Here is a 16,104-nt window from a genome sequence, read left to right as displayed (position 1 = left end):
GTTAGGGCCTCTCCAGACATGTCTTTGGCATGGAGTAGAATTGTCTTCAATGATAAGTTGCACTTCAAATTGATCTTTGATGATCACCAAAGATGTGCCTGGAGATGTGCGAGACAGCGGTGGGATACTAACATGACTGTTGCCTGCCATATCGGCTGACAATCAGGAGTGATGGTCTGGGCTGCCATTTCTTGTCATAGTAGGACCTCTTTGGTTGTGATTTGTGACAACTTTACACTACAGCGGTATGTCAACAAAATTCTACACCCCATTTTGTTGCCCTTCATGGCAAGCCATCCTGAGGTTACATTTCAGAATGTTAATGCCCACTTGCAGATGGCAAGAGTCTCTACTGTTTGTCTTCTTGCTCGGCAACCCTACCTTGGCCAGCAAGGTTGACAGATCTTTACCCAGGTAGGGTACATTTGGTGCATAGTGGACAGGGCCCCCCCCCCCCCATACAGATCAGGATTTTGATGATTTAATGCACAACTGTAACCATTTGTCTGTCTGTACATGTGCATTACATCTATCGATTTCCATCCCACTCAGATAATTCCTACATGGTATATCATTTCTTTGGTCTTAGAGTGTATTTGTAACTATCTTGAGTTTTCTTAAGAGATCAATTTGCTGTTTCAGGCACATGTTAGTTTGATGAACAGATTGTAGTAGTTTGTAACTGTATTGACATTCTTTTTTATGTATAAACAGCTTAGTATAAAGAGGGATGTTATAGCTGGTATTTTCAGTTGTTTTGAAATATGGTCTACAAGGCTCATTATTTCTGAGTCCCCAGATGCATCTGATTGCCTTCTTTTCCTAAATGAGAATTTATTTTGCTTCAGGGGAATTCTCCCATAACAAAATGGTGTATGTTAAGTGGGTGTGGAGAAAGACATAGTATGCACTGACCAATAGCTTATCACTAACACGAAACCTTAGTTTACCTTACAAATATGTGAACACATGTCAACTTAGTAAAGATATAATCAGTATGACTGTTTCAAGTTTTGAGTCAAGATGGATCCCAAGAAGTTGAGATGAAGCACAATCATTGCCATATTGCCGTCATCTCTAATGCATAAACTAAAGGGAATAGTTACAGGTTTTTTCATGATTAATATGCAATTTGTTGATTTGCAACCAATTACTGGCTGCTCTGAGATCATCCCTACTTTCCTGCTTTAATCCTCCTAAAAGTTTCCCAGCTGTAAAAAAGTGGTGTAATCTGTGTGGAGTGTGGATTTATACAACATAATGCTGGACAAATCATTTACATGTATTATGAAGAGTAAAGGCCCAAACACAGAACCATGCGTCACACCCTGCCTTATGTCCAAGACATTTGACCTCAATAGTTGAATTGCACAATTTGTTTTCTGTCACTCAGATAGGATATGATCAGAGATAGTTCAGAGCCTCTAAAATATTAGCAATATAGTTTTCCTAGCAGAATTCAATGGCTGACAGAGTCAAATTCCTTGCTGAGATCCTCGAGGATAGTGTTAACAGATAATCTTGATTCAAATGTTAATAGTATAAACGAAACAATATTTTCATCTGTTTTTACTGTTAACAAGCCAAACCTGAAGCCATACTGTGAGTCACTAACAATATTATTCACAGACAGATGTTCACTGATTAGGAACTGTATGCAATATTTCACTACTTTTGGCAGGATGGATACAAGACGGGTTTGGCAGTAATTATTAGGACAAGATTTGTCACCTTTTTTGCGCACAGGAGTAATAACTGTCATTATTAAGGATGAGGGGAAACAGTGTTTGACAAACACCTGGTTTATAAAAGAACATTGTGGATGTGCTATTACATCCACAATTCTTTTCATCACAAAATTGCTGAGACCATAAATGTCTTCCAATTTTGAGAAGCTTAATTTTTCTGTTGCAGCTGTAATACTGCTTAGTTTTACTTCTTCCCATTTACAGACAGGAACCACATTTTCAAAATTCTGTAGGTAGAAGTTTCCATGATTTGAGTTTTGGATGTTGCCTTGTTTATGGCTATGTTCTGTAGCAGCAGTTTTATTCACATTGCCAGCATTAATGAAGAATATATTGAAATTATCTGATATAATACCAGAGTTACAAGAATTATTTTTGCTAACATATTTACTTCTACCCGGATGAGTCTTGACAACAGTCCAAGCTGCTTTACATTTATTTTGGTACTTATTAATGTAATCATCATTCGCCTTGCACTTGACTGATTTAATTTCTGCCTTGTAGTTATTCTTTAACCTTATGTAGTTTCTTCTTTCTGCTTCACTTTTCTTCTGTTTCTCATGGGAAATCATGAAGGGAGCCGCTCACTGTTCTGTAACTCAGCTAGAGGATGAATCCTTTAATTCAAGAAAATTTTGATTGTTGTTCAGAGCTAAAAAAATGGCATCAGAGCTTTTCCACTGCTAACTCAGCGTACTACTGTATAATATGGTAATAACTTTCTTCAGTCTCATCAATAAACTGGCTGAGCTGACATGGCTGGCTTTAGAACCTGCGGCATAACAGAGCACTTTCGTCACAGAGACGTCTTTTCCTGCCGCCTTTGACACGAGAGCAAAGACATTTTATTTTTTCCATCTTAGAAGCACAGACTGTTGAATGGTTTAATGGGGTTTCACTGGTTGTTCTTTCTAAATGTTAATAAAGAAGCAACAACTGATACAGCATATGAATTTCATTCAGTGTAAACTGTGCAAAAGTGATTGGTGATTTACAGTTTCCAGGCTGTTACTATTGGGATACATTTCCTGTCAGATCATTTCTGCAAAATTATACTTACTTTTCCTGAATTTGACAGCTATGACATGATGTAAAATATATTTTTTTGATGAGAGTATATGTAACTGAACACTGCTAAGATGAGCTTCACATGTTCTCCATAAATCAGTATGATTACAAATTTTGGTGTAGATATGAATGTCTGTTTCTAATTGTTCTCTGATCATCATTTTTGCTTGAGACTGTGGTTCCGTAATGGCAAATTTGAAGGAGCTATGTGCTTGCCTTTAATGTTGTTTAAGATTGAATCCAACAGCTGCAGACAGATGTAAAATATTATTTCTAGTGTTTGGTAATGACAGTTTGGGTGAGCAACAGTTGTATGCTAATGTTGCTTTCACTGGCTATATATACTCTGGTAGATGTCTTTGGCCTTTGAAGAACGACATAAACAGCACATCTAATTAGTATGTTACACAGTTGGATCATCAAATATCAGTTGTTAGTGTATATTATATAAACAGTTGTGTGTGAGAAGGATTAATTGTAAGGCATTGAATACTTACAACAATATTTAAAGGTGCTCTGTAATTAACCAGTGTGTTTGTTGAGGGAGAATTTTGTAGATTATATTTATCAGCAAACTTTATTTATTTTTCTAGTTTGACTATTTCACTACTAGCTGTAAATTCTGGGAAATTAAAGCTAATAGACAGGAGCTAAAAAAACAGGAGAGAAGTAATAGTCCTCTTTGGTAACAGTTATCATTTAATAATACTAATATTTATTATTGTTTTAATAATAATAATAATAATGATGATGATGATGACAATGAAATTTATACACTTCAAATTTATACACATCAAATGATGGTGCATTTGTCCAAAGTTGTAAATGCAATTACCATCAATAAGTGTGAAATTGGTGACACTTTAGTCTCCTGTTAAAGACAAACAAACATTAGAAGGAATACCTACTGTAATAGGTATGATACTCCCTGGGCCAGTTTAAGGCCCAAGCGACACAAGTGTCCGCTTGGTGTGTCAAGCTGAGAGGGATGCCTCTAGTGCAAAATTTTACACAGAGTTTATCATAATTAGTAATGAAAACAACTCATTTACAAGCTCACTTGATTTTTTATTTACTTTTAAATATCTTACCAAGTGCCGAAGGAATGGCATCTAGTGTGTGAAGGAGATTGTGAACGATAAGTTGCTTCTGTGGAAAAATTGTGGGAGGTGGAGGGGGGGGGGGGCGGGAGGGACTACGATACTTGTGTCGAAAAATCTTCTCAAAGTGGAACTGCATACTCCACTTACTCAGACAAACTGGACAACATTTTCCTTTTGGTGTGTGCTTCTCAGGGCATGAAGCAGGTATCTCAGGACATACTTCTTTTTCAGTGCAAACAACAATACCATCTTCACATCTGCAGACAGTGCAATCATCCTTTGACCATACTGTGCCATTCTTCTTCCATTCATTATTCCATGAACACTGATAGTTTGTACCTGTAACAGTAAAGAGAAAAGTGCCACACACGTACAAGAACAACATACCCAGGAAATAAAATATTATGAATAAAACAAAAATAAACAAACAAATCAACAACCAAGTATGTTGGACTGAGAAAACTGTTCACAATAAATGACGCCCCCAGGTGGACTGACAAAGGGCATACTAAAACGCCTATAATACACGACACTAGGCTACCGGCAACTATGCTACCGGCCACTGCGCATGCGCGCCGCGCGTTTGCGCAACTCGTTGGTGAAACTAGTCTTCCAACTTTGGCGACACTAATTGCATGAGTAATGAGGTTATGTGTGTTCGTAGAATGTAGACAAACTGAAATATGAAGTGGCGGAACGGAGAATAATATTCGCTTTTCGGATATCTATGCTTTGCATAGGTGTTTGTGGGATTTCAGTGATGCAGACTACAAAAATAAGCAACATATTGCTGCTCCTGTGACCGTCATGTGCGATCAGAACATTGATGGTTTGACAGTGTCTGAGCTGCAGGGAAAAATTTATTGGGTTAGGAGCACATATACGACTGAATTAAGAAAATACAAGCGAGTAATTCTAGATGTGGCAATGCTCTCGTCTACAAGACTAAAATCCCGTTGTTTGAGTTGGTCGACTCCCTTGTTAAGGAATATTGTGGATAGGAGGGAAGGATACACAAATCAAGAAGCTGCATTCTCCATTCAATATTCATCTATTCGTCGCAACAGTGATCCCCATTTACATATGTTAGAATTTTGAAATATTGCCAATGTACAGATCTATTTTCAAGAGATTCGTTTGCAAACTATTCTCTTCTTAATACGCCCTGCTTCGAATAATTATTGCTGTTAATGTTCATAATTATTACTGTTTATGAAAAAGTGTCATCACCAACTAAAACCGCATCTTATAACATGCCGAGTGTTCTCGATTGTAATGCATGCAATGTACGTAATTTCAGTTCTGGCAACAGTGCTTCGTGCATTACAGTATCTTTATTCCTTACCGCATAATGAACTCTATTTAGAAGAAACGTGAGCAGTTCTGGCGACATTCTAAGATAACTGAAAGAACTTCTTGGATCTTCCATTATAAATTATTTCAGCAAGGATGCTGAACAACCGAGCTGACGTGTGTTCTTCATCCAGTCACGAATCGAAACACGTTTCTTATTTTTTTCTTATGCAGCGATTCCACTCAACTGAATTTAACTCCATCACAACTCGTGCTACGTGCAGCTGCCAAAACTTTCATTTCAGACACGACTCATAGACCCTGAAAGCGACGAAACTAAAGTGTATACTGGTGGCGTCGTGTCTACGAACAAACATGAAACCATTTGTGTGCAACTCATTCCACCCAACGAGTGGCGCAACCCAATGTTGTCGTGTAAACTAGGCTTAATGAACAGGTTCTAGGACAGAGAGAGCCCAGTTGTTATTTGAGTGTGAATTATTGGACTGCAGATTTCCTCCCGCTCCATTCATTAATTAAGTCATTTATCCACTATCCATTTAATAATGATTGATCTCTGACTTTAAGCTCATTTTCTGATCACAGCGCATGACGTAAATCGATATGTCATACCTTGACTGAATCATGGAAATGTCTGCTTTTACTTGGTCTATGAATATTACATTTTAGTTAAAAAGGGGCGGTATGCGTCGTAATATTTAAGAGAAAGCGTGTTTTTCCGATAATTTTTTGGAGAGTGTCAAATTTGAGGAGTCGAGAAGTAAGACCGCAATTAGGAGAAAAATTTTCTTTGCATAGTTTAAAGATACAACCATACTCATCTTGCAGACAAACCGTCGTGGCTTTCCAATTAGTCGTTGCTGCAGTTCGCCTAATGATAGATGTTAACAAGACGAAAATTGTAAACGCTAGCTCTGTGGCTACCTTTCACAGTGAAAATTGTAAGTGCAAGCTCTGTTGTTATATTACACAGTTTCTGCTTTTTTATGCACATAAATATACATAAAGCGCCAATGTTATTGTGGTCTTCAGTCCTGAGACTGGTTTGATGCAGCTCTCCATGCTACTCTATCCTGTGCAAGCTTCTTCATCTCCCAGTACCTACTGCAGCCTACATCCTTCTGAATCTGCTTACTGTATTCATCTCTTGGTCTCCCTCTACGATTTTTACCCTCCACGCTGCCCTCCAATACTAAATTGGTGATCCCTCGATGTCTCAGATCATGTCCTACCAACCAATCCCTTCTCGTGAAGTTGTGCCACAAGCACCTCTTCTCCCCAATTCTATTCAATACCTCTTCATTAGTTATGTGATCTACCCATCTAATCTTCAGCTTTCTTCTGTAGCACCACATTTCGAAAGCCTCTATTCTCTTCTTGTCTAAACTATTTATCGTCCACGTTTCACTTCCATACATGGCTACACTCCATACTAATACTTTCAGAAACGACTTCCTGACATTTAAATTTATACTCGATGTTAACAAATTTTTCTTATTCAGAAACGCTTTCCTTGCCATTGCCAGTCTACGTTTTATATCCTCTCTACTTCGACCATCATCAGTTATTTTGCTCCCCAAATAGCAAAACTCCTTCACTACTTTAAGTGTCTCATTTCCTAATCTAATTCCCTCAGCATCACCCAACTTTATTCGACTACATTCCATTATCCTCGTTTTTCTTTTGTTGATCTTCATCTTATATCCTCCTTTCAAGACACTGTCCATTCCATTCAACTGCTCTTCCAAGTCCTTTGCTGTCTCTGACAGAATTACAATGTCATCAGCGAACCTCAAAGTGTTTATTTCTTCTCCATTTATTTTAATACCTACTCCGAACTTTTCTTCTGTTTCCTTTATTGCTTGCTCAATATACAGATTGAACAGCATCGGGGATAGGCTACAACACTGTCTCACTCCCTTCCCAACCCCTGCTTCCCTTCCATGTCCCTCGACTCTTATAACTGCCATCTGGTTTCTGTACAAATTGTAAATAGCCTTTCGCTCCCTGTATTTTACCCCTGCCACCTTCAGAATTTGAAAGAGAGTATTCCAATCAACATTGCCAAAAGCTTTCTCTAAGTCTACAAATGCTAGAAACGTAGGTTTGCCTTTCCTTAATCTTTCTTCTAAGATAAGTCGTAGGGTCAGTATTGCCTCACGTGTTCCAACATTTCTACAGAATCCAAACTGATCTTCCCCGAGGTCGGCTTATATCAGTTTTTCCCTTCGTCTGTAAAGAATTCGCGTTAGTATTTTGCAGCCATGACTTATTAAACTGATAGTTCGGTAATTTTCGCATCTGTCAACACTGATAGTTCGGTAATTTTCGCATCTGTCAACACCTGCTTTCTATGGGATTGGAATTATTATATTTTTCTTGAAGTCTGAGGGTATTTCGCCCGTCTCAAGCATCTTGCTCACCAGATGTAGAGTTTTGTCAGGACTGGCTCTCCCAAGGCCATCAGTAGTTCTAATGGAATGTTGTCTACTCCGTGGGCCTTGTTTCGACTCAGTTCTTTCAGTGCTCTGTCAAACTCTTCACGAAGTATCCCATCTCCCATTTCATCTTCATCTACATCATCTTCCATTTCCATAATATTGTCCTCAAGTACATCGCCCTTGTATAGAACCTCTATATACTCCTTCCACCTTTCTGCTTTCCCTTCTTTGCTTAGAATTGGGTTTCCATCAAAGCACTTGATATTCATACAAGTGGTTCTCCTTTCTCCAAAGGTTTCTTTAATTTTCCTGTAGGCAGTATCTATCTTACCTCTCGTGAGATAAGCCTCTACATCCTTACATTTGTCCTCTAACCATCCCTGCTTAGCCATTTTGCACTTCCTGTCGATATCATTTTTGAGACTTTTGTATTCCTTTTTGCCTGCTTCATTTACTGCGTTTTTATATTTTCTCCTTTCATCAATTAAATTCAATATTTCTTCTGTTACCCAAGGGTTTCTACTAGCCCTCGTCTTTTTACCTATTTGATCCTCTGCTGCCTCCACTATTTCATCCCTCAAAGCTACCCATTCTTCTTCTACTGTATTTCTTTCCCCCATTCCTGTCAATTGTACCCTTATGCGCTCCCTGAAACTCTGTACAACCTCTGGTTCTATCAGTTTATCAAGGTCCCATCTCCTTAAATTCCCACCTCTTTGCAGTTTCTTCAGTTTTAATCTTCAGTTCATAACCAATAGATTGTGGTCAGAGTCCACACCTGCCCCAGGAAATGTCTTACAATTTAAAACCTGGTTCCTAAATCTCTGTCTTACCATTATATAATCTATCTGATACCTTTTAGTATCTCCAGGGTTCTTCCATGTATACAACCTTCTTTCATGATTCTTGAACCAAGCTATGATTAAGTTATGCTCTGCACAATATTCTACCAGGTGGCTTCCTCTTTCATTTCTTAGTCCCCATCCATATTCACGTACTATGTTTCCTTCTCTCCCTTTTCCTACTCTCGAATTCCAGTCACCCATGACTATTAAATTTTCGTCTCCCTTCACTACCTGAATAATTTCTTTTATCTCATCATACATTTCATCAATTTCTTCGTCAACTGCAAAGCTAGTTGGCATATAAACTTGTACTACTGTAGTAGGCGTGGGCTTCGTGTCTATCTTGGCCACAATAATGCGTTCACTATGCTGTTTGTAGTAGCTTACCTGTACTCCTATTTTTTTATTCATTATTAAACCTACTCCTCCATTACCCCTATTTGATTTTGTATTTATAAGCCTGTATTCACCTGACCAAAAGTCTTGTTCCTCCTGCCACCGAAATTCACTAATTCCCACTATATCTAACTTCAACCTATCCCTTTTTAAATTTTCTAACCTACCTGCCCGATTAAGGGATCTGACATTCCACGCTCCGATCCGTAGAACGCCAGTTTTCTTTCTGCTGATAACGATGTCCTCTTGAGTAGTCCCCGCCCGGAGATCCGAATGGGGACTATTTTACCTCCGGAATATTTCACCCAAGAGGACGCCATCATCATTTAATCATACAGTAAAGCTGCATGCCCTCGGGAAAAATTACGACTGTAGTTTCCCCTTGCTTTCAGCAGTTCGCAGTACCAACACAGCAAGGCCATTTTGGTTAGTGTTACAAGGCCAGATCAGTCAATCATCCAGAATGTTGCCCATGCAACTACTGAAAAGGCTGCTGCCCCTCTTCAGGAACCACACGTTTGTCTGGCCTCTCAACAGATACCCCCCCGAAGTGGTTGCACCTACGATACGGCTATCTGTATCGCTGAGGCACGAAAGCCTACCCACCAACGGCAAGGTCCATGGTTCGGAGGGGGTGGGTGGGTAGAAAGCGCTTTCCTTTTGCGTTTCTATGCGCCGCTTGCTCGCGTGTGCGATGTTGCCGGAGCTCTGAACAGGATTTCCACTTCATTGTTCATCTTTGCAGTGTTTACATCGTGGCTTCCTGTCAGATAGGAAACAATCGTCCTCCCATTTGTTGTTAGGTATTCGTGTGGGAGAGTGCTCGTAACATAATTAGTTCCCTTGTGCTTGTGTGAAACCAATGAATTCTACGCAATACGAAGAGTGGTTTACGAGCGTTCTCGAAAAATTACCAAAAAGGTATGCCATTTTTTAGATCAGGCTCCATATCACACGATAATAAATCCAGTATCATGAAATCCATCTACGAAATGGAGAAAGGATTCTATTACTGAATGGTTGGAAAGCAATACTATAGAGCTTCCATCTAATACCACATCAAATGATGAATTTACTAAAGCTGGCCGATTGGAACACGCGCGACAGCACTTCAGGGTGCAGGAATACCTCTTGAAAAGTATATTACGATCAAGGAAATTAAACTTCTGTGGTTGTTTGTAGCGCACTGCGAATCGAAAGCCACTGAACTTATCTGGACATTTATGAAGAACGGAAAGGGTTATGCACAAAGAGCCCACTGTCTTAACGTAGCAGTAGAACCGATGCTGATCCAAGTAGACGGCTGCAACAGCAGCAGGGAGACGTCAGCCAGCAGCGAACGCGATTAAGGGCGGTTTTATTTAAGTCATCGTTCTTTGCTGCAGAATTTATTCGAGCTAATCGACTTTTCCATTTACTGTTGAAATGTACTATACAAATGTTCATTTATTATGAGCTGCCTGCATATCGAGGATTTATTTGCAATTTATCATATTATTCCTCTCTACTCGCAACAAAAACTGGACGCGGCAATGCTGTACTGAATGCCACAACGAAATTGTTCTTCGCTGATGAGCAGGCGCTTATGGCGCTTCACGACAGTGGCGGCGCACTGGTGTGACAACTACGCTCCAACAAAGTCTCGCATATGTTGCAGCTACGAAAACAATTGCTCTACAAACTCTTAAGCAACAAACAAGCGGAGTATTATTATTACAGACATTTGATGTAACCAACGGAAGTTCAAGTTTAACACCAGTGCCTTTTCCGTCGCAATAGCTACAACGGTAGTCTCAATCGCAGCGTCTTGCGTTTGACATTATAGCGATGAAACGAGTTATCAGAAATATAATGAAAATCCGCCTGTAAATAGAGCAAGGCTGCATCTTTAAGCTGTGAAAACGAAATTTTTTTCCTAATTACGGTCTGACTTTTATGCGTTCTTAAAAATTGACACAAGCCGAAAAAAAGCTAGAAAAAGCACTCTTCAATATTTCCCCGTATGTCACCCCCATTTCAGGTAAGATGTAATATTCATACACTAAATAAAAACAGACGTTTCCAGCATTCCGGCATGGAGAGACGTCTACAGACGTTAAAGTAACCTCTGGCGTGCCACAGGGGGGTGTTATGTGACCATTGTTTTTCACAATATATGTAAATGACCTAGCAGATAGTGTCGGAAGTTCCTTGCGGCTTTTCGTAGATGATGCTGTAGTATACAGAGACGTTGCAGCATTAGAAAATTGCAGCGAAATGCAGGAAGATCTGCAGCGGATAGGCACTTGGTGCAGGGAGTCGCAACTGACCCTTAACATAGACAAATGTAATGTATTGCGAATACATAGAAAGAAGGATCCTTTATTGTATGATTATATGATAGCGGAACAAACACTGGTAGCAGTTACTTCTGTAAAATATCTGGGAGTATGCGTACGGAAAGATTTGAAGTGGAATGATCATATAAAATTAATTGTTGGTAAGGCGGGTGCCAGGTTGAGATTCATTGGGAGAGTCCTTAGAAAATGTAGTCCATCAAGAAAGGAAGTGGCTTACAAAACACTCGTTCGACCTATACTTGAGTATTGCTCATCAGTGTGGGATCCGTACCAGGCCAGGTTGGTAGAGGAGATAGAGAAGATCCAAAGAAGAGCGGCGCGTTTCGTCACAGGGTTATTTGGTAAGCGTGATAGCGTTACGGAGATGTTTAGCAAACGCAAGTGGCAGACTCTGCAAGAGAGGCGCTCTGCATCGCGGTGTAGCTTGCTGTCCAGTTTTCGAAAGGGTGCGTTTCTGGATGAGGTATGGAATATATTGCTTCCTCCTACTTACACCTCGCGAGAAGATCACGAATGTAAAATTAGAGAGATTCGAGCGCGCACGGAGGCTTTCCGGCAGTCGTTCTTCCCGTGAACCATACGCGACTGGAACAGGAAAGGGAGGTAATGACAGTGGCACATAAAGTGCCCTCTGCCACACACCGCTGGGTGGCTTGCGGAGTATAAATGAAGTCTAGATCTGTAGTAGGTACAACGCACCGACATTCGTAATGCAGTGTTCCCAGAATATGTGCTAAACGTCAGTGGTCAGTTATTATGAAACGGACAATAGGCAATACAATTCCCTGAAACATATGACGAAGGCGGCTGTCTCCACAGTCCAGGAAACTGATTATCAGGTGAGATCCTGTCTATCTACTGATAGGGAAACAGTGACAGTAGATTTCATTTACACCCTATAAAGCAACCAAACGCCAGCATCTACACACCTATCAGATTAGATATCTGCACAGCTTTCAGATTAGACTTTGGGCTAACTGGTTTAGTGGTAACTTTGTGACACGTTGTGTGAAACACACTTCATCGTGATGAACAATACCAAATGCAACACTGAACTATGACTCAGCAAACTGTTAAGGGTAATTGCACTAGAATGTTTAGCTTAATGTCTTCATAAAAAAAAACTCTTAACAAATACTGTGCATTAAAATTGAATTTAAATGAGGATAGAAAATGCTATTTAATTCATATAATAAAGTTTATATTGATCATACAGTGTGCTATGGTAACAGTGTACGGTACTTCTCTTTGGAAACGTTGGTGGGTTGCGTTATCGTACAGTTGGTGTCCCTGTGCCAGAAACGAACCCTGCTGTCATGTCAGTCTATTTACTGAAGGTACCATCTTATTATTTGTTGATGTAAGGATGATTTGTCTGCCTGGCCACCATTTACTCAGAAAGTCAGAAATACATTTTTTAATCAAAATTATTATTCTTAAAGACATTGCTACCATTTAGAATGCAGTGTGAAATGGTGTGATGGAATTAAGATATACTTCCACTGAGATAAATGAATTCTTTACAGACGGATGGAAATAGTGGTAGAAGCCGATCTTGGGGAAGATCAGTTTGGATTCCGTAAAGATGTTGGAACGCGTGAGGCAATACTGACACTGCGACTTATCTTAGAAGATAGATTAAGGAAAGGCAAACCAACGTTTCTAGCATTTTTAGGCTTAGGGAAAGCTTTTGACAATGTAAACTGGAATAGTCTCTTCCAAATTCCGAAGATGGCAGGGGACAAATACAGGGAGCGAACGGCTATTTACAATTTTTACAGAAACCAGATGGCAGTCGAGGGGCATGAAAGGGAAGTAGTGGTTGGGAAGGGAGTGAGACAGGATTGTAGCCAATCCCCGATGTCATTCATCTATGCATTGAGCAAGTAGTAAAGGAAACAAAAGAAAAATTTGGACTAGGAATTAAAATCCATGGAGAAGAAATAAAAACTTTGAGGTCTGCTGACAACATTGTAATTCTGTCACAGACAGCAAAGGACCTGGAAGAACTGTTGAACGGAATGGACAGTGTCTTGAAAGGAGGCTATAAGATGAACATCAACAAAAGCAAAACGAGGATAATAGAATGTAGTCTAACAAAATCAGGTGATGCTTAGGGAATTATATTAGGGAATGAGACACTTAAAGTAGTGAAGGAGTTTTGCTATTTGGGGAGAAAAATAACTGGTGATGGTCAAAGTAGGGAGGATATAAAATGTAGACTGGCAATGGCAAGAAAAACGTTTCTGAAGAAGAGAAATTTGTTAACATTGAGTATAGATTTAAGTGTCAGGAAGTCTTTTCTCAAAGTATTTGTATTGAACGTAGCAATGTATGGATGTGAAAGGTGGACGATAAATAGTTTAGACAAGAAGGGAATAGAGGCTTTCGAAATGTGGTGCTACAGAAAAATATTGAAGATTAGACGGGTAGATCGTGTAACTAATGAAGGACTCAGCAGAATTGGGGAGAAGAGGAGTTTGTGGCACAACTTGTCTAGAAGAAGAGATCGGTTGGTAGGACATGTTCTGAAGCATCAAGGGATCACCAATTTAATACTGGAGGGCAGCGTGGAGGGTAAAAATCGTAGAGGGAGACTAAGAGATGAATACACTGAGCAGTTTCAGAAAGGTGTAGGGTGCAGAAATTTCTTGGAAGTGAAGAAACTTGCACAGGATAGAGTAGCGTGGAGAGCTGCATCAAACCAGTCTCTGGACTGAAGACCATAAGAACAACAGGTTTTATATTTCATACCAAGTATTTGTGAAGGGAAAAATGACAGACATAATGAATGTGCCTGATGCATTCAAATGTTTTGTGATATATAACAAAATGAAGTGTAACATCTGCTAATGGCAAACACTGCACAGCAGTGCTGTGTAGTAGTTGCCATTAGCACATACTACATTTCATTTTGTTGTACAGCACTACATATTTGATGACTATATGCCAAGCAAGATCGTAAGAGATGGAAAAGAGCCACCGTGGTACAACAACCGAGTTAGAAAACTGCTGCGGAAGCAAAGGGAACTTCACAGCAAACATAAATATAGCCAAAGCCCTGCAGACAAACAAAAATTACGCGAAGCGAAATGTAGTGTGAGGAGGGCTATACGAGAGGCGTTCATTGAATTCGAAAGTAAAGTTCTATGTACTGACTTGGCAGAAAATCCTAAGAAATTTTGGTCTTATGCCAAAGCGGTAGGTGGATCAAAACAAAATGTCCAGATACTCTGTGACCAAAAAGGTACTGAAACAGAGGATGACAGACTAAAGGCCGAAATACTAAATGTCTTTTTCCAAAGCTGTTTCACAGAGGAAAAGTGCACTGTAGTTCCTTCTCTAGATTGTCGCACAGATGACAAAATGGTAGATATCGAAATAGACGACAGAGGGATAGAGAAACAATTAAAATCGCTCAAAAGAGAAAAGGCCGCTGGACCTGATGGGATTTTACACAGGGTACGCGAAGGAACTTGCCCCCTTCTTGCGGCGGTGTACCGTAGGTCTCTAGAAGAGCGTAGCGTTCCAAAGGATTGGAAAAGGGCACACGTCATCCCCGTTTTCAAGAAGGGACGTCGAACGGATGTGCAGAACTATGGACCTATATCTCTAACGTCGATCAGTTGTAGAGTTTTGGAACATCATGTTCGAGTATAATGACTTTTCTGGAGACTAAAAATCTACTCTGTAGGAATCAGCATGGGTTTCGAAAATGACGATCGTGTGAAACCCAGCTCGCACTATTCGTCCACGAGACTCAGAGGGCCATAGACACGGGTTCCCAGGTAGACGCCGTGTTTCTTGACTTCCGCAAGGCGTTCGATACAGTTCCCCACAGTCGTTTAATGGCTGGTTCAAATGGCTCTGAGCACTATGGGACTCAACTGCTGTGGTTATCAGTCCCCTAGAACTTAGAACTACTTAAACCTAACTAACCTAAGGACATCACACACATCCATGCCCGAGGCAGGATTCGAACCTGCGACCGTAGCAGTCGCACGGTTCCGGACTGCGCGCCTAGAACCGCGAGACCACCGCGGCCGGCGTCGTTTAATGAACAAAGTAAGAGCGTATGGACTATCAGACCAATTGTGTGATTGAATTGGAGAGTTCCTAGATAACAGAACGCAGCATGTCATTCTAAATGGAGAGAAGTCTTCCGAAGTAAGAGTGATTTCAGGTGTGCCGCAGGGGAGTGTCGTAGGACCGTTGCTATTCACAATATACACAAATGACCTTGCGGATAACATCGGAAGTTCACTGAGGCATTTTGCGGATGATGCTGTGGTATATCGAGAGGTTGTAACAATGGAAAATTGTACTGCAACGCAGGAGGATCTGCAGCGAATTGACGCATGGTGCAGGGAATGGAAATTGAATCTCAATGTAGACAAGTGTAATGTGCTGCGAATACATAGAAAGAAAGATCCCTTATCATTGGCTACAATATAGCAGGTCAGCAACTGGAAGCAGTTAATTCCATAAATTATCTGGGAGTACGTATTAAGAGTGATTTAAAATGGAATGATCATATAAAGTTGATCGTCGGTAAAGCAGATGCCAGACTGAGATTCATTGGAAGAATCCTAAGAAAATGGAATCCGAAAACAAAGGAAGTAGGTTACAGTACACTTGTTCCCCCACTGCTTGAATACTGCTCACCAGTGTGAGGTCCGTACCAGATAGGGTTGATAGAAGAGAGAGAGAAGATCCAACGGAGAGCAGCGTGCTTCGTTACAGGATCATTTAGTAATCGCGAAAGCGTTACGGAGATGATAGATAAACTCCAGTGGAAGACTCTGCAGGAGAGACGCTCGGTAGCTCGGTACGGGCTTTTGTTGAAGTTT

At 40.2% G+C, this 16,104-nt stretch overlaps 1 protein-coding gene across 1 annotated transcript in view; it reads right to left on the bottom strand.

Annotated features, from left to right (window-relative positions):
- LOC126235338 (cysteine-rich motor neuron 1 protein-like) overlaps nucleotides 1-16,104 on the bottom strand; it is a 139,856-nt gene that overhangs the window by 28,443 nt on the left and 95,309 nt on the right. Inside the window, exon 7 of the mRNA XM_049944060.1 lies at nucleotides 4,067-4,258. Within this exon, the coding sequence (XP_049800017.1) occupies nucleotides 4,067-4,258 (192 nt within the window). The remainder of the gene's footprint in view (nucleotides 1-4,066; nucleotides 4,259-16,104) is intronic.

Source organism: Schistocerca nitens, chromosome 2 (genome assembly GCF_023898315.1).
Source record: "Schistocerca nitens isolate TAMUIC-IGC-003100 chromosome 2, iqSchNite1.1, whole genome shotgun sequence".
Lineage (NCBI taxonomy): Eukaryota > Metazoa > Arthropoda > Insecta > Orthoptera > Acrididae > Schistocerca > Schistocerca nitens.
This window is presented reverse-complemented; position numbering and strand designations above follow the sequence as displayed.